This window comes from Charadrius vociferus, unplaced genomic scaffold (assembly GCF_000708025.1).
Source record: "Charadrius vociferus isolate BGI_N301 unplaced genomic scaffold, ASM70802v2 scaffold188, whole genome shotgun sequence".
NCBI lineage: Eukaryota > Metazoa > Chordata > Aves > Charadriiformes > Charadriidae > Charadrius > Charadrius vociferus.
The window spans coordinates 528,432-548,474 of NW_009649706.1; the positions used below are offsets into that span (position 1 = coordinate 528,432).

At 36.4% G+C, this 20,043-nt stretch overlaps 1 protein-coding gene across 1 annotated transcript in view; it reads left to right on the forward strand.

Moving 5' to 3' along the window:
* Nucleotides 1–2,210: 2,210 nt before the first annotated feature.
* UHRF2 (ubiquitin-like with PHD and ring finger domains 2, E3 ubiquitin protein ligase) overlaps nucleotides 2,211–20,043 on the forward strand; it is a 76,581-nt gene continuing 58,748 nt past the window's right edge. The window contains exons 1-3 of the mRNA XM_009890668.1: nucleotides 2,211–2,219; nucleotides 2,675–2,917; nucleotides 7,092–7,354. Of these exons, the coding sequence (XP_009888970.1) occupies nucleotides 2,211–2,219; nucleotides 2,675–2,917; nucleotides 7,092–7,354 (515 nt within the window). The remainder of the gene's footprint in view (nucleotides 2,220–2,674; nucleotides 2,918–7,091; nucleotides 7,355–20,043) is intronic.

A 20,043-nucleotide genomic window follows, 5' to 3' on the forward strand; every position in this document is an offset into this window, starting at 1 on the left:
TTCCCTATCGCATTGCCAAACAGTACATTCTGCCTCATTTGAAGTGTGCTTATAGTAATCTTATCTCTGTTACTGTGCTTCCAGACTTAAGTGTGACATCATTGGTTGTAGAATAGTGTGTAGTTATAAAATATTCCTGCAAAGAATACTGACTATAGAAACAAAACAAAAAACCCTTAACCACTTGGGCAGAGAACAGAATGCTAATTCATTATAAATTAATACCGTAAAGTAGACAGTTCTACAGTCACCAGTTTATTGTGCTGACTGTTTAGTTCATGTTCATGAAAGCTGACTTTGATTCTTAGGCAGCAATAGGTAGTCTGTGCGCGGTGGTGGGTGTGTGTGTCATTGGAGAAGGCTGCTTCTCACTCAAGGCCTAGCCTAGGTATGTCTTGCTTTCTGAACGTGTTAAATGTAACTATTCCTGGACAGATTACTTTTTCCTGGATGGATTACTTTTTTCAAGTCTTCTTTTTTTTTCTTCTTCTTTCTCATGCTAATAGGGAGGATTCAGTTGTGAATCAAAGATACAACTTACTCTGCCATCATAACTGATTAATAAATCGCCAAGACTAGACACAGGACATTTTTTAGTTGAGTGTTAACACTGGTTACCTAGTTATGGTAGATGATTCAGACTGGAATGTACCGGTGATTATTTAGATCTTCACTGAATTAGCTTTAAACTTTAAACTGCAGTACCTCAGAATATTTTTCTGTCAGCCTGCTTATGGCATGTCCTGAGAGAAAGGGACCAAAGACAGAATTTCTTTTCTGCCTGCCTGTTCAGTGTACTGGGAGCAAGGTTATCCTTTTCTCTCCAATGCATTAGCTTTCAGAAGATTTCCTCATACCATAGGATTCTAGAAATTGCACACTGGAACCTCTGGCACAGCTTGTCCATCTTACTGGAACAGAACAACGGAGCAGAAGTTATGTTGTCTCCAGTAACTTCCAATGTATTAATTATTTCAGAAGGGATCTATTTTGCAGATACACTCCTGATTATTTTTTTTAAACATTTTGCAACCAAAAAATTCAGTACAGTTTTATCTGCTGTGTGTTGAACTGGTTTGAAAACAGTAAGCTGAACAAGTGTTGTTCCCATAGTTGTTGACCAGACAGCTGAGTCAGCTTAAATTGCATTGAAACAAACTATAAGCAGTCCTGTTTACACATCCCAGCAGTGGAAAAAGTAGTTATCAGCAGTAAGGAGGGTAATTTTTTTTTACATAGATATTAAATTCATGCTTTTTCTTGTTGTTTTAATACTGCCTATAAGGTCATACAAACAGATCTGTTTGAAAAGATTCCTGAAAAATTGGTGTTGAAAATAGCACCTATTCTGGAAAAAAGGTCAGGTAATTTTTTTTGTTGCAAAACTAGTTTGGAAACAGGTGGGAGTTTTTTAGTCATGCACGTTTTTCTCCCACAGCATTATGAAGTAAAATATAACTAAGTTCTAATTTTCATGTCCCAGAGCAACGCATTATACTTTAAATTAAATGAAATGTCTACTTCAAAGATACTCTAGGTCATTAAGAGTGTTTTACTGAGCAAAGCAGCAGTGGTCACTATTCCCCGTTTTTCTTTTCTCCTAGAATACAACTTGATGTTTTTTCATGTGAGTTTCTTAGCTTAATTGTAGGTAGGTGAGATCATCAGTAAAATAAAGATAATAACAGGTATCTTGAAGCTGTGAAGAGTGGGGCCCAAAATGTTCTTTAGTAACTGTGTGCTACGTATGATTGAATAGTCTACTTCTATTTATATTCTGGTGTTCTGCAGGATCTGATTGCATCTGGAGTCTAGTGGGGCCTGATGTGCAAAAGTTATTTCAGGGAGTGCTACACAGTGCATGTTACTTCAGTTTTATAATAGCTTTTAAACTGACCAGTTAAGAGACTGACTTTCAGTGAATAATCTTGTTTTGTTCTTGGGGGCAGGAGGCATGGGGGGGACTGGGGAACAAGGAACCTGGCTAATTCTGGATGAAAAGTATTTTTGAATGCTTTCAATTTAGGAGATTTCCTTTCATAAACTTGAACGTGCAGTACGTAGTTTTGGTGTTGCTTCTTTCTAAATGTAGTTGCTTTTGAGTAATACTTTCAGATCCTATAGTTTTGAATAGTAAATTGAATTGCATGTTTATGAGGTTTTTTATATTTAGATGTTTTATGTAGGAAATAGTTTGCAAAATATTAGGGATGTATCAGGTATTGCCTTGCTTTCTAGAAGAGAATGAGGAGGAGTGAATTGTGAAATTATGTAGCTGAAATGTATGCAATACAACAATTGTTAATTTTAAAATTCTCACATGTATTTATAGTTACTAAGTACGTCATGTAAGTGGCAACAGAAATGTTACGTTTTTTTAATTAGTAGATCGCTGCATTATCTTGGATGTTGATGCATAACTAAGGTCTAAAGTCTGTGAAGATGCCTGTTTCTAATTTTAAGCTTTTCAGTGATTTTTATTGGATGAAATCATGGTTGCAGGTGACTTGATGAGGGTTTGTTTTTGTATATACTTGAGACACAGGTTTTTATTTACCTGAAATAGATGGCTTGCTTCTTCTGATCTGTACAATTATTGTCTGTAAAAGGAAGATTTGGAAACTATTTATGTACTTCAAGGTAGAATTTTACAAGTATACCTTTCCTTTGACAGCTAGAAGATGGACACACTTTATTTGACTACAATGTTGGACTGAATGACATAGTTCAGCTTTTGATACGTTCTGAATCTGAAGCTCCTACCACTGCTTCTGGGACAGATCAGGATGGAGAAGTCAATCCCTGTGCTGTTTCCAACTGCAAGAACAAAGTCAAAAAAACAAATAGTGGATCACCCAGTCAGCCATCTACATCATCTCGCTCATTTCTCATTGATCCTGGCATTGGATTATACAAGGTACGTACAAGCTCTAAAAGCTGGAAACTTGCCTCACACTTGTGAGTTTAATTTTATTGTTAAAAAAGTTTTGTTGTCTTATTGTATAAAAGCGTGTATCCTCATTGCTTTCATGATTTGACGTAGTTCCCCATTTTTACATAGCTTAAATGAAGTCAATTTGACATGACTCCTGCAGAGTCATGAAAGTGTTTCTGTACTAGGCACACTGGTGTTGCAGGTTTTAGGAGAGTTCATAAACTGACACGCTGTGTTCTCCAAAACACATTCTCCAGAAAGTTTAGAGTACCTGTGAAGCAGAAATACTTTCTGGGAACAGAAGAAGCTAATTGAAAAAAATGTGTGGAAAAGTGTCGCATTTCCCCTACTTAGCTTTTTCAAGCTTGCCAACTATTTCCTTTAATACTGATGTTTCAGTGCTGCATTAGAACTAGATAAGCTATGGAAGTACACAGTTTCTTTAAATAGTACGTGATGTAATGATTGCTGTTTTAGTAAAGGTTTTTTAGGTATCGTGTATCATATTTATTGTTAGTTTTGTACCTCATTGAATTTTTCAATATTGCCATGTAGGAGTGCATCAGAGTACCAGAAGTTTAAACAGAGGATGGACAGTTTCCAGATTGCTAGCTCATTGGATATTTACTAGGATGTGTGTATATGTAGGGAATGGTAGCATTTTACCTCCTGTTTGGGTGTTCCTCTTAAATAAGAAATATCCATAACAGTAATTCTTTTGCTGGAAAATGTCCAAAATGGAATGCTGTTATTTAGACCTGTCATCCTGATGGGAAGCCATTTTAGTTTCATGTAGACTGTTACTAATGTTTCGAGTATTAAGGACAAGTGGTAAGTTAGTTACTCTACGCTCCTGTAGCATTCTGTGCAATAAGTTTTATTCATTTTTCTGAGGATTCGGGGAGTCAAAAAATCGCTAGCTTGAATATGGAGACACAAGCTTGCGTGCTTCCTTTTTTTTTCTTTTTTTTTTTCTTTTATCTCCATTTATTACAGTGGGGAAAATCCCAGTTCTTCAGTTCTGATGCTTTACAACTAATCAATGAGTCTAAAAGGTAATACAGGAAAGGACGAGGAGAATACTGGGGAGATGGGAGGCTGCAGAAGATCAAAGATCAAAGGAAAGGAGTGTTAAAATGTATGTTTTCAAGAACGCTAAACATTATATCAGATAGTCTCTTAGCTGTTTTGTTAAGGGTTAAAGCAGAAAATAGACCAGGGAATGGTGATATTGGCAAACATACTTGAGGAAAACTATTCAGCTGAAATTTTTGTGATCTCTAATACTAGGGACCTAACACTTTCTCCTTCATTACCTGTGAATTGTTTACTTTTTCAACCAATCATATCTTTTTAATATATAGAGAAAAAGAAAGGTACAGCCATAGCATTTTTTAGTATTTGTAAATGACAGTAGGAACGTGTAGAGGATTTCTACTTAAGGAATCGGGAAACTTTTAAGAATGCATTTTTAACCAATAACATAATTCAAAGGTAGTAAACTTTGTTAGTAAAAGTCAATGAAAAAGGCCATAAACTAAGCTATGTTAGATGGCTAAAGAGATGGATATGTTTAATTTTTGCATTTGCTTGTTTGCCAAACCATAAGGAATTATAGGAAGGAATAGTTTATTACAAATTTTTCTGTCTGAGGAAAGTCCTGTGCCTCACTGGATCTGTACCCAGAGCTAGAATCAACAAGATAATTGTTACTTACTCCCTGTTATGAGTAGTCTCAGCCTCTGTATCCTCCTTTCTCTTTCTGACTTCAGCTAGCAAAAGGAAAGGTAGCCAGTATGGAATCTGTAATTTAAATAAAAATAGCAGTAGAGTTGGTATTGGAAAAAATAGTTAATAATAAATTATTGTTAGATGGTTAAAATAGTGATTTAAACAGAGTTCCTCTGTGTGATCATTGTATATTACGTAAATCAGAATGCTTTAGCTTGTTTTATATTCCGGTTGTACCTGACATCTGATACTTACGTGGGGTCTGATGGACTAGCAGTGGGTGGAATTATGTTCAACTCCTGTTCCTTGTTACTAAGACTGAGAATTCTTAGCGTTGTCTGGTTAAAAACTGGGGGTCCATGCCAAGATGGACTCGGCATGTGTGAAGGACATCACTTTGGTTAAGCAGCGTACCACAGCTGATCTGCAATGCCAGAAGGATGAATAGAAGAAAGGTAACAAGAGAGGAGTTACAGGAAAACTGGTTGGGCGTGCATGAATGATGTTAGAAAAAACAGAGCTTATTCAGAAGCATGTGCATGTTTCCCCTTCTGATTGTTACAGTTTTCATGAATTTTTTCCTCCAAAAATCTCTGGCTATAATAAAAACATCCTAGCTGAGAACTCTTAACTAGCTTGGAATAAAAACCACACAAACTGAATCTGGAATTAAAGTAAGTATTTGTTGAATACTGTTGAGGAAGAGCTATTAATAACCCAGTTCTTAAACCAGATACCGCTAACATAAAATAGTCGTCTGATGTTTCTCAGTGGTCTGTGGTAATAATTATTTGCCCTTACTCTTTGCAAGGGTGGCAAGTCTGTTGTGTAAGTATGCACATCAAATTATGGAAGAATGCACTGGAGAGGAGTGATTAAAGGAGTTTGCACTGATTAACGTTTTTTACATTTCATTTCTTGTAATTTGTTCTGGATCTGATGATTTTTGACTTGGCTAACATGGCTTCTGTAGCACTTTTGTAAGTGGTCATAAGAAGTAGCAGCAGATTGGGAAATCCTTAGTAGTGTGTGTCTTGTTCAACTGTGTGTTTGAAAGGAGGAAGTAAAGACAGTAGCACTTTAAGCTACAAGTAGTTCAAATGCATAAGGTTGTGTAGGGATGCCTCTGTGAGGGTTCCTTCTAGAAGTGCCAGTGTTTAAATAGATTGATAGATTTAAAATGAGGCTTTCCTTCTCTGATTTGTTTATGTGGCTGAAATTTTTGTTCCGCTGAAATGCTGTACTTTGAATGCTGTAGGCTGGAAGAACAAAAATAAAAAAATACAAATTGGTATTTTACATGGGAGGAAAAATAAAACATTGAGTTTTGGAGGTCATTTTAAGAAGGTGAATGAAAGAGTAAAATACGAAGTATTGCTTTCTTGGAATAAGCTTGTTAGCTCCAACTGCACTTGCGGATACCTAAGGACTGCTTCATTCTAAATACTAAAAGTTATTGAGTATGTTTTTTGGCTTGCTTCTGTGTAAATACAGTAGGATTGCCCTGTTAATAGAAACTAGCCTTTGGGGTTAATAAGTGTAAGTATCTGTCTGCTACTATGTTGGTACTTGACAAAGGCTGTAGCTTAAACCAGACAGGGGAGTGTGTGTTAAGTGTGTGCGTATATACATGTATCTGATATCGTTTGTTACAGATGTTTTCTATGGTTTTTGTTACACTTAGTGTACTGTTGATAAAGTGTTCTTTAAACCTTTTTTTTTCAGTGTTCTCCGTATTATTAAAGGAACATCTGCTTAATTAGCAGAAGACTTCAGAAAATGAAACATGATTTAGAATAGTAAAGTGGTTTGGTTGCTTGGTACCAGTATTATTGTGAATACAGAAGGGAGAAATTCTGGGAGATAGTTCCATTTCTTACAATCATAAGATTTTAGCTGACTTCGGTGGCAACGTTTAGACTTGTTTTCTCCCTCTCTCTTCTTGAGTCTTGAAGGGTTAAAAGAATCTTGCAGGCTGGAAAGACAGAAGGTTAAATAATAATTCCAAGTTGGAGGCTTAGGAAAGTCTTTAAACTCCTTGATTGTGAGCTAGTATTTTAATGCTGTGTATGCTTATTTTAGCCACAAAGAACAATTGGTTAAGCAAGAGGAAAGGTTAATGAAAGAGATTAAGCTAGCTTTCAGGTTGAGGGCAGGGGGAGAGGGGGAGTAATCCAGCCCTGCTTTTTAAAATTACATATGTATTATATTCATACTAGATTTTAATGAGAGAAGAGTAATAAAATACTGAAAGTGCAACATAGTCGTGACGGGATGTTACTTGAACTTTCTCAAGCTCACCTAGTTACTAGAGTTGATTATTTTACCGATTAAAAAGTTAAGCAGTAGCATAGCAAGTTGTAATTTTTTCTTAATTGGGATTATATAAAATAAGTGTGAATTCATTATTGAATTTTCCTTTTAGATAAACGAACTGGTGGATGCCCGTGATGTCAGCATTGGAGCCTGGTTTGAAGCTCATATAGAAAATGTTACCCGAGCAACAAAGGGACATAAGAATGGTAAAGCTCAAGGGAAGAGTGGTAACACTTACAAAAGGACTAATGGAAACTTAAGTCAAGATCATTGTAGAGAAAATGCAAATAATTTGGACAGTACACCATCCACATCTTATTCAGACTGTATGGACACTGATGAAGAAGCTATTTATCATATCAAGTACGATGAGTAAGTGCTCCTGATACTATTTTGAGGACATCACATATTGTTATTTGGTTTGTATAAACCAAGAATTTCTTGAAGAAGCTTGGAATCAAAGAGAGGAAGTTCAATATTGCAACCAAGAAAAAAAATATTAAAAAATTTAAAATACTTTTCAGTTGGATGTAGTGAATCCGTTGGGAGTAATGATATTTTTCATGCCTGAATACTTGTCAAGTATTAATTTCTTTGTCTTTATGAAGCTTAAAATCCATCCTCCTTATATAAGAAAAAGAAAATACATAACCGAATTTTTACTGTGGGTTCTTCCAAGTAAAGCATTGTTTTATTTTTTTTAACTATTCCCTGTGTATATTCAATTCTTCTCATTGGAGCTGAAGGAGAACTCTCATGAGAGCAAATTTTCTTACTTGATTTGGATCAATTTTATTACAAATGGAAGAATTATGCACAAAATTGTAGATCTGCACTTACAGTAAAGGTTTGTTAAAGAGAGCTTTGTAACTGAGGGCATGAAATTGATTCTGAAGTGGAGAGAGGGCATTAAGGGCACCTTGTGGGTTTTTTCTGTTTGTTTGTTTCTGTAGTAAAAACAAATTCCAGAGCCTGCAATGTGTGGGTGGGAAAACCTGAGTTTGGAGGTATTTCTTATTTATGAATAGGTTTTTTGCCACTTCATTTGCTTAGGAAATTGGTCTGGATTTTTTTTTTTTTAATAACATCTGTTAAAGTGTTAAGTTAAGCTTCTAAACAAATAAAACTTCAAATGAGTTGAGGATTTTTAGTTTTTGGTACTGACATTAGTAAAAATACTGTAGTTTGTGCAATGTAAGATTAAGGTCTAAGGATGCAAAGTATATTCAGTATTAACTAAATGTAGATTTCCAAAATACATTTTTAAAGCAGCTATTTCAACTTTAGTTATTTAAATATGTAACTCTGAATCTGGCTTACATAGAGCCCATTTTGTTGCTCTTACTAGTAGCAGATACAACTTAATGTGCTTTTTAAATTCTGTGTTGATTTTAGATTCTATATCTGCAACTGCGTGTTATACTTAATATGTTAGAGAATTACGAAGGTGGAAGTAGAAATATAAATATTTCATTGAATATTGAAAAAAATACATGAATATAACTTAGTCAGCCAGTATAATCAAAATGAAAATAGTTTACCTTGAAATTATGTGTCTGTTGTGGTGTGATTTCAAAGATCTGGCTTTAAGATTACCTACAATTATTACACTGTGGTTATATGTAAGTTAGCCATGGGCAAACATTTCTGAGAAACAGTGTTTGTAACTGTTGCAGTGAAATTACATTCCTTTTGTGTAGATGCTGTTGTTTTTCATGAGTTAAAAGTACAGAAGTAGAAAATGTTTCATTACAGGTCTATTTTTAGTTTGGCTTATTCATGCTAAAGAAAAAAGATGATTGACCTCTATGTCTACTTCAGGATCTAGCTGTTCCCTTTCAGCAGGTAGAGACAGTCTTTTTTACTCTTAGTATAGCAGTTGTATATTCTTAGCCAACAAAATTCAGTAAGGAACAGAAACACTATGTTGCAAGGTAGACGTTGAAGTCACAGTTACTTAATTGATCATTCTAAGGTATTGGAAGTTTAAGCTTTTGAAAGAAAAACTGATGGAAAGCTTTCTGCAAAGTGAGACTTGTACATTTATCAGTGATTGGGTTTTTGAGCATTACTGACCTTTGTTACAAATCTTCCAAGGTCTCACTTTTTAGTGTTACCTAACATGCGTATTGGTATGGTAGCTATGTGTGCACTCTTACCACTTTGTTTCCACACGTTAGTGTTTGCCTTTTTGGCAAACCACTGTAGACCACACATGTGTCCTGCCACCTATATGCTTGATATGGATAAATAGGGAGGTCATGGTATGCTTTGCCATGCAGTTGTTCTCTGATTCAGAAATTGTTTCATCTAATTTATCTCTTCATTCCCATTCCTCAAGGTTCACATTTTAATGCTAGTACTATCTTCTGCATAGTTTCCTGCTCCTTGGTGTTTTGCTCTTAAGGTTTGGACTGTGCATTTTGCTCCCAAATGCACTTGGCATTCTCTAGTCTGTCCTTGCTGTGTTGTTGTGGAGAAGCTTTTTTTCCTTGTATCTTCTAAAGAAGATGATACTCTCGGGTGGCGTAATTTCAGCTTTGCCTTGCCTACATCAGGTATAGTCTTACAAGACATGAAAACATTTGATGTCATCTGAAACAGAATAAAAATGTCTTACAAATGGATGACATAAGCTTGATGTCTGTGAAGCCATCAAAATTGCTTGAATATGGGGGAAGGACTATGTGTCAGAGGTGGACACAGGTCCACAACTCCTCAGATCATCACTGATGCTCAGTGATGAGACTGGTTCTCCCTCTCTGCCTGTTACATCCTTCCAGTTTGGGAAAAAACAAAGAAGGTTACAGCTGAAGGATAGGTTATCTGTAGTGCATTGACTTGGTCTCCTCCAGCGCCTTGACTCTGATGCAAGACTTCATTGTGATGAATAGTAAATATACTTTACTGTACCGTGTGTTGCGGCAAACTTAATCTTACCCCCTGCAAAAAAACCGAAAGTTCAAGCAACATCCTTGCCCCTCCCTGCCCCAGCCTCCCCCTGATGGCTGGAACCAGTAACGCTAATAGCGGTGTTTATGTAGGTGATACTGTAAGTCTGTGCAAACCCATCTCAGGACCAGGTCTTCCATCATCATAGGCCCACTTCTTGCAAAATAGTCCTCTAGGACAGGCCTGTCTTGCCTCGCTGTCTCCAAAATACACAAATCCACATCTTGGCTCAAATGAACGTCTGAAACTGCTCTTTCCTTTCTTTTCTTAGCTGTCCCATGGGTATTCACACTGTATTCATAGATTCAGGACTGACTGTTGTGTTGTTTGACACCACCTATCTCATAACTGTGTAGCTGTGAACTTTATCTGAAAGTGAAGCTTCACCTTAGTAATTTTCTCTTAGTCTGTGCTCGGCAGGAAAGCTTACCTTTAGCCTTAATTGCTGTAGTAATTTATACTGGAGCACATTTGCTCTTCTTTGAAGTTTTTTGGGTGGTAAGAAAAATTTGTCAAAGAGCATGACAAAACAGTTAAGAGTTTTCATCCAAAACGCGTCCAGAAATTGTGTATTTACTCTCCCTCCAGCAGCTTCAATGAGGGATAATGCTGCCCCAGCCAGTGGTTCTACGTAGTCCTGTGGCTGTGCATCAAGGAGGCTGGGTCTGTACTGGGTTGCTTGTATGTTCCACATCTGATTTCTTGAAAGTAGTTATAATAGCATCAACAGATCTGATGTTCATCTGGCTTTGGTTTTCTTGCTGGAAACATTTGACAGTCCCATCAAGTGAAGAATCCAATCATTAATTCTTTCTCAATGAGGTGACTTTTAGGTCACTAGGTTTTCCTAAGAACAGCTGGTCTTAAAGGATGAAGCAGGACTTGTCCTCCCCTTAAGTAAGAAAGCTGTTTTTAGCAGTGGTGCTGCTAAATTTACATATCGCAAGTTCTGTGCAAAACTTAAACATATTGTTTTGCGGTTTTAGGTTTGGTAAAACCTGCTTTCTTCTCATCCTTTGTTTCATAAGAGTGTACCTCCTCTGCAGGGCTGAGTTTTCATTTATTTCTCTCTTCTTTCTACTTCCTGTTTAAATAGCGTAGTTAGCAGTGATTGTGAAGGAGAAAATATGGCAGAACTCTTCTAGCAAACGATACAATTAAGAGAAATTAACTAAGGTCTTGCCCAGAAAGGTTATAGTAATTTCAAAGGGGTAACTACCTTATGGCTAAACAGAGCTCCTACCAGCTGTAATTGCTACAGGTAGGAGGTACTACATACTCCTCCTTGATTTTGTAGGGAACAGGTTAGCTGAGTTGTTTCTGTTGCAGTTCCCTCTCCCCCCTGGGGCTCTATGCTTATATTTAACTAAATTGCTGCAGTAATTGTAAGGCCCACATTTTCCTGCACAGAGATGATTCTGCTTACAGAAAACCTAGTGCCATTCAGAGGAACAGAACTTCTCAGCTCCAGATCAAACTGGAGTCACAGTTCTTGATTAGCTCAAAGATGTAAAAGGCTTGTGGTGCTTGTCTAAGAGCCCTATCTTCATCAGTGAGGGAGAGACCAAAGTGTCAGTGCTTACCTTCAGTCAGTACCAACTTCCTTGGCATTCAGTTGTGGCTGTATGGCTTTTGCTTGATAGTCCATCTTCTGCATTCAGTTTCCGAATGAAGCTTTTCCCCTGGAGGCAGCATTGTTTACAGAGGTGTTCCCGTTTCTACCAGTGTTGTCTTCCTCCCCTTGTGCTGCTTTATTCACTGTATTTCCTTTTCACCTTTGCATTTCTTGCTATCACAAAGAGCCATTAAAGACTTTGAAGTCAAGGGTCTGCTGTCAAGTTTCATACACTGCTATCATACATTTCTTTCTTCTGCTCTGAGTAACATTCTTTTAATACAGAAGAAAAAGATCTGAACCTGTCTTCAACAGAACAAAGCTGAATCCTTATTTGAAAGGACCCATGAGGAATCCAATACATGCTTAAATCCTAAAGGTAACTGAGATAACTGTAGGTAGAATCTACAGGGCTGTGTCAGGCAAAAGTTTGCCCTTTCCTCCTAACTTACTCTATTTCGTAGTTGTTGCTTCTGCAACAGTTCTCTTGCTCTGTTAACTTCTTGATGGTTGTTACCTCTTCCCTGAAGTAGTGGAACAACTTACTGATCTAGAAACAAATGCTGGCTTTTCCTTCCTTGTCCTGTTTCAGTCATTTGTAATAAAGACCTTCCATTAAGAAGACTCTCAGTGGTGGTCACAGGAAGGCTCGACGTTTCTGCAGCCTGAGAAATGTCAGTATGGCTACATAAATGCAAGTATAGATTTAGTATGGCTGAAGTGTAGGTAACTTTTCAGGGCTATTGTATTTGGCTGATGATACCCCTCTCAGGTTCTGTGCTAATCAACAGAGAAGTCTAAATTCAACCTTGAGGTAATACCTGCATGATGTGTCATAAAGTACCCTGTTTCTGGTTGGTTATTCTAGGGAACCAGATACTTTAGCAAGAGGGATCATCTGTTGACTTCATGCTTAATAGGAGCTGCGGAGTGGTGCCCTCTGAACTCTTTCAGATCTGGAAATAGTCTAAGGTCTCTTTGTTTCTCGGCCCAAGAGATAATAGTCAAGTCTGTGTCTGTTCTGTGTAGTATGAACGTTGGATGTTTTTATGATCTATAACAATTTACACGGATGCCTTTTCTTTGATGCTGTAAAGAGCCTGTCTGAAAAGCAATGTGAGATAGGATGCCCTGTAAATGAGTCTTATGCGGAGACTGATTCTGGCAGTTTAGGTAGTCAGATGTTCATTACTATTAGCAAGGACTCATGAAAGCTTTATACCAAGTTCCTTCTGTCTGTGCAGGCAGAATTTAGAATATTTCTAGTAGTAGATTTATTAAGAGTAGATTTTTTTTTTCCCCTGGTTCTTAATGTTTCATTTTACTAAAATAGACTTTGTCATTGTTGGTGAACAGAAGACTTTAACCTGATGGTCTTAAGTTTCCAAGTACATTAGAGTTCTTGTCCATTGGTGTCCCTCTTCAAAGAGAAGCTCTTTGGTTGGTATTTTTGTTTGTCTGATTGGTCTTATGGATTATTACGCAAGTCCTTGCTTCTGTATCAGTGCAGCATCTTTCACTGGGTTTCCCAGGCTTATCTCCTTGCACTTGACTAAAGGTATTGTTTCTTCTGGGTTTGACGAGAATGCTGTAGTCTCCAAGGGATCCTCATAATTAATGGAGTAGAAAACTGATAGTTGATGTTAACCTTTAGAGTCTGTGGCAACCAGGCTCCTACTTCTATTTTTCAGCAAGATGACGTTCATGATTTCTCTCATTTCTACAGGGAGAATGACGGTGTGCATGTGTTGTGGTTTTTTGTTTTTTTTTTATATTACAAGATTTCCTTTGGGACCTAATCTACAGTTTGACTTAAACCAAGATTCAACCTGCTTCTGATTTTGGTTAGAAAACTAGTTTTCCTATGTTCTTCCTAGATTGTGTACCCATTCCAAACTACATGTGGGGAGCTACTGCCTGCCTGTACACTGATATGTAGGTAGTTAGGAGGGGTACTTAATACCAGCTAATTTCGCTGTGTTACTATTTTTATGTGCCTGTTCATAATTCTTCTGTCCTGGAGCCTGTATGCTGTTGGGGTTTTCAAGTCCAGTAAAACCAACTGGTTTGTGCAGACAAAACAGTCGGCTTTCAACAGGTGAACTTTGTTGCGTGTAGCCTGGCAAGGGAGGCATGATCATGAATGCGACTTTCCTAGGGTGACACTCTCATCTGCACTCTCGGTACGCTGAGCCTTGTTTCTTGTGGGGAACTCAGTTGTGTAATTACTACTAGTAATGTATTTGTGCGCACTCCCTGTACCAAAAATACTGGGTGGGAGGAATAGGAACAGGATGTGTGCAGATCTTTGCCTGTTAAAGAGGCAGTTTTATTTACAAAATAAACTTGAGTAAGGCGTTTCTAAGAAGTAAAATTACTAATGGGTAGACAATTTCATTCTTCAGCATGCAGAGTTAAGAACAATGTTAATTTTCCTCAGTATCTAGTAAGATGCCTGTTCTTACTGGTTCCATCCTTAAGTTGCTGATGCTGTTGCATCTAAATGAAGAGTTTGTGTTGATGTACTGTATGTGCTTTTACAAATAATATTGCTAATCAGGACCTGTAGCCCTCAAGAATAAATTCAATTACTATTGTGTGTATCTTCATAGAACCATTTAACAAAAAGACATTACTTACCGTGAAGAGATTACAGCCTGCTTTGAAGGTAAAGGCACATAAGAATATGCCATTACCGTACCTGTAAGCTTTAGTCAGTATGTCTCTCTCATTAGCCAGTTAGTCTTCCATAAGCTGTGTAAAATGTCAAAAAAAAATTGTGTAAAATACCACAGTAACTTTTGACCCTCAGATCATAAGTGGAGTCCAGGAAAAGCTTCACGTATGTGGTAGCTTGTAATAAAAGGGGACTGATCTCAGTGATCTGGAAAACCTGTTGGTACTCCTGTGTTCCTAAATGTGAATTGAACTAACTCAGTTGTAGCAGTCTGTCAGTGGTAGCTTTCGTTTCAAGGTGGAAGGTTTGCAGTTAGATGCTACTAAAATGCATTGGCCCATAAACTGAATACTGCCATGTTTTCACTGTTCCTGCTTCTGCCTGAGAAGCATTTATAAGACTGGCTATCTTTTTTTGCCTTTTTATTTGCTTCTGCTTGTGAAGTGTTTGAGTCATGTTAGGGACATGCGTGCCTCATGCTAGCTGAAAGAGACACAAAAATAGGAACTTGGGCAACAAACTTTATTTGGACAGATGCAAGGCAAAAAAACAGTTTAGGAGGAAAAAAGCTGGGAGGGATCCTACTTGAAATGCTTTTTTTTCTTTTCTTTAAATGTTTGTTCGTTCCTCAGATCTCATCCTGCTCAAATGGAAAACATTTATTCCTGTATTATTTCATGTTGTAGGAGCTTTGTAAAGTCTTTATGTGCAGGAGGAGAAGGTTTTTACTTAAAAAGGGAGTTCTTATTGTCAAGAAGGTTACTTTTTTTCTTTAAAGCTTTTTTGTACACATCTATCTATTCAGGACTAATCAGGGTTGCAGAGCGTAACAGAAGTTCACCTTAAAAGTGGTGTGAGAATAAACAATTCCAAATGAAGGCTAAAGATACTACTGATAATGATTTTTATAAAGGGAGGAGACAAAGTTAAGAAAAACGTATAAGGCATTTTGTTTGAAAGGTTGTAATAGCCTGGCACTCTAAAACGCTCTGTGCTGCTGTAGCCATTATCCTTACCAAAAGAGTCTTACCTATTTCAGGTAGTCCAGACTGTAATTAACCTTTGAAAAATAGTATGTGCACAATTCTGCATTTTTTTAAAAGTGTGTGTGTGTGTATATATGTACACACATATTAAGAAAATTAGGATTTTGCTGTGTTTTCATAGAGGTCAAAAAACTTTAGTCATTCTCTGTGCGGTGTAACATGGTTGATAGTAAGTAAGTTGATAGTAAGTAACACAGGTTGATATTTGGAGAGCACAGAATATTTTGAAGAAATAAGAAGAAAAGTTCTAAGTACTACCTGGTCAAGAAAAATAATCACTTTCTTCCTGAAAGTGTCTCCTTAGCTGAAGAGATCATTGAGAGGATAATAGTCTTAAACTTGCTATTCTTCTCTCAAGGAATGGTTTGAAGATTAGACTTGCTTAACAGGTATATATTTCTGAATATTTTTAATGTGAAATGTTCAAATAAAGGTGGTAGTCTGGGATTTAATAGAATGTATCTGACAATTCACACAGGTGGCCCTGTTGATAAATCGATTCTGGAGACTAAAAGACATTATGGGCCATTGTCAGATGAGGTGACCACTGCTTCTTCCTCTTACCTTATTTCCGACTATGTACATCTGATAGTTGAGTTGCATTGAATTTGGTGGTTGAGTGGTTGTACAGTGAAGTGTTCTAGCTTCCTAACGTATATAAAAACTAATGTTCACAAAGGGAATATTACTGCTTATGTCACTGATCTAATCAAATTAATTTGCTCTGTGGCTGTACAGTGGGGGCAAAACAGGGGAAAGAATCACTGCTTCTTTGAGAGGTAGCTTCTTTGAGCATTAGTGAAAACACTTACTGAAAATGGTTCTGTTTTGTCTTCTGTGAAGAAATGCCAAAACACATAACCTTACACACAATGTGTTTCTCAAATACACCTTGCAAACATGGTTAACAGAAACATTTGACTTTTTTTTTCTTTATATACATAAAGCACAGGAGATGGTGCATATCAGGAAGGTGTATGCTGTCAAATTCCTGGCAGTAATTTCAACAGTCGAAGTGAAGAGACTGTGGAGTGATTTCTTTTGAAGGATACCAAGTTAATGGCTAGGAATATGCAGAAATATAGGGAGCTACAGACCATAGCTTCATTATGGCACCACTTCTTTTTGGTTCATGTTGACTACTTAAGAATTTCAGAAGAGGAATGAGAGCTGTATTGTCTGCCTGGTAGAATCTTCTCTTAAGACAATCTTGCTAAGGAAACATGTATTTTCTTTGACCTTCTCTCAGTAACAAACTTTATTTATTTATTTTTTAATTCATCTTAATGTCTGCTTGGAGCACCCCTCCTAGCTGCATAACTTTGTTTTCTAGTTTCTAATATCAGTGATTAGTTTGTTTACTCGTTCAAAACTTTCATACAGATTATTAGACAATGCTGAAACAGTAGGAGACCTGCTACATTGCATATAAATCTTAATTCTTTACGTCCTCATTAGGAAAAGTGCCACTATGATGTGACTGTTTAGGCATATTAGTTCAATCTTAGAAGTATTTTGAGGGAGTAGGCTGCACACTGCTGCTCTTAATTTCAATAAGTCTATTCCTTGTCCCGTTTGCAGCGGATTTCCTGACTGCATAATCTGTGGTTTTTAATCTCAAAGTGTTTGCATGTGTTAGTGTTCAGGGTTTTCACAACTAGCATTAACTGTAAGGCTTTGATTTCTAAGGATGTAGACACTTTCTACAAACTGAAAAGGAAATACCTTGAGGAGAAAATCCATGCATTTCTTGTGCCTCTTTAGGAAGCATATGAAATGAAGGGAGGGAAGCTTTGCTCTCCTGGTAGTTGTTTGAAAAAACAACTGGAATGTCAACAGTAAAACTTTTTTTCCTTTTTTTCCTTTAAAACTAATATTTGGCTGAAAAAAAGTGGTGTGGTCAGTGAGAATGTGATTGAACTCTTTCTGCTTCTTATTTATTTGTCTTTAATTAGGTGTAAGTGTTCTCCTTGCACAGTCGTAGGACTGAACACCTGAGGAAAGGTTTTTCAAAAAATGTCTTTCAGTAATTGCATGGCTTGTCATCCTGTGTGCTAGCTAGTGAAGTAAATATTTTTCATTACATTCAGAATATTTAGACTCACTATACAACAGCTTTTGTATTAAAAATTCAACCTTTCATGTATTTCTTACAGCTTCTGAACTGTTGATACTGTTTCCAGTTTGTCTTCCTCCAGAATATCCATGTTGTCCACACAGTGCAATGTTGTATGGCTAGAAGTTAATTTTTCTTAATACTCAGAACTAAAATCATTAGGAAAGTAAGATGTTGCTCTTCAGGCCATTAATACAGTTTCTCAGTGTTTAAGCTGCTTGATTCTGTTGCTGGGTAGGGTTTTAAAGACCTTTTTTATCTTACATGTGACTGATTTTTGTCTTTATTGATATTAATTATTCCTTCCAGTCTGTCTTATGAAATATGTTACTCTTTTCTTGTAATAACAAATTATGAGACCTACTGGTTGTCGTTTGGAGGTGCAAACACAAAGCTTTGTTATCCCAGTGATTTATTTTTATTATTTTTTTTAATTTGCAATTGTGGCTTAGATGCTCTTCCAGTATAGTGTCATTCACTTTCTCAAAATGCTACGGCAAAATTATGCTCATTATTTCCTCAGGTAGCAAATTGTTGGGGAAGGTGTGTGCATGTGTGAATGTAGTTTCTTTTCAGGTTTACCTTCTTAATCAGACTTACCTCCTCTATGAATTCACTCCTTTTTGTTTCTTCTTTTATTTGTGCCCTTCTATTCCTTCATTTATGGGTGTATATTGAATGATGACTCTTACAAGTTTGTTGATTTGGAAAATAAATTATACTTTCATTCTATTTATATTGGAAAATAACAATTTAAAAAATTGCATATCTGCCCTAACATTTATTACCGTACTAGCATGTAGAGGGGATGGGGAATCTAGACTTCTGTTTAAAGAATTTTATCTTTCCAGTTCCAGATGTTCTGGTAACAGCTGGGAAAAGTGTTAAAGAGTATGTTGCAAGTTCTCAGTAAATTAAGCAGACTTGTGTATATTCTGACATAAAGCTAATATGTTTTTTAGTACTTGAGCATTTAAAGAATGAGCAGATACTGACAATAGCCAAGAAACACTGGAATTTGTACTTCATGGATGATTCTTTGCTATGGAAACTGTCTACACAGATAGGAAATCTTAGGAAATTCTTGCTATGCTAGTGTTAATATTTACAGTTAGAAATAGTACAGGAAAAAATTAAATTACAGGGAAATACAGCTTAATGATGAACAAGAGACTTCTTATGGGCAGTATGAATTAAACTATTATGATTATGCTTACTGTTATATCTGCTTTTTTTGACATTAGTTGTCTAGTGTCATGAAAACCATGGAAATTCAAGAAAATGTCTACAATTGTTTTAAGTTTAAAGGTTGAATTGTGTCATATAATCTTCTCTTCAACTGTACCAGTCTAATTAAAACACTGCTGTGAAAATACTCCTTTTTTCTCTTGAGGGTCATCTTAGGATTTTAAAAGTAACTCAATAAATAAGAAAACACTTTCAGTAAACATTCATGTCTAACAGTAGTCCTTTATTATACCTTGCCAGAATTAGTTCTTCACCTCATTCTTGAGGCTTGTTAAAAGCTCATATTTGTTCTCTTTATGTTTTGGTTTATCTACATAAGACCACATATGCCTATTTTGTGACTTTATATTTAAATATTACTCTTGCATATTTAAGAGATTAGCTTTTAAGTTAATGTGGAATTTTTACAATTAACATGTTAAACTTTGGAAAAATGAACATAGAGGTAGTAGCATTTTCTACTTAATTGTGGCATTAGATAAATTTAAGGGCACAAGTTTACTGTGGAAATACTAACTACTACAGTAGTACTGACTACTGTTACCTGGTGTAATGAGGAATAGTGGTACTGTGCTTAATCTAAAGACTGTGATCCTGTGATTTTGAGCCTAACTCAAAACCTTGTGACAAATGCTGTTTCTGCTGTTCTGCCTGTTAAATATCTGCTAGTGTTCACTGATGTCCATAAAACTGTATTTCAGTACATGAAGGCACAGCAGCAAAACATTCAATGCCTGGAGCCTGATGCAAAAGAAAGGTGAATTCCAGCATGGGAAATCTCACCTGTTTGTTAGCTATCTCTTTTCCTCCAAAGTTTCTGAGCTTAAGTTTCTGTCCAGCCATTAAGAGGAAAAATTCACTCAGTGGAGACTCTGCCTTCCTTTTCTTTCTTTGGAAAGTAGTTAATTTCTTTCTGTAAAAAGGGGACTTCTCAGTAAGCAATCTTTTGGGGGCTTTTCTTTCTGCCTGTAAAAGGGGACTTTGCTGATAAGCAGTCTTCTTTGTTTGGGTTCTTTCATCAGATACTTCCAAGAACAGAGGTGGAATCATTGTTAACTGTGACAACTTTTGAAGTTCCTCAGCAGTACAGTTGGAAAGATTCTGTTTTGAGTTGTATATAAGGGTGGGAAAGACGACACAAATTTGAATTTGGGGGGGAAAAAAAAATCTTAGTCATTAAGTAAAAAAATATATTTTAAAAAGGTATCATTAAAGGTCTCCTTGGGACAACAGAACCTGAAGGAATTTTAAGGAATTTTATTTTTAGAAAAGAATAGATTTTTCAGATCAAAGTTAATTTTCTATGAACGTAAACTGTTGCAAGACACAGGTTTTGATTTTTTGATTTTTTTTTTTTATAGCAACACTGGAACTTTTTTAATGTGTATTGGTTATTTTTAAAAGCCC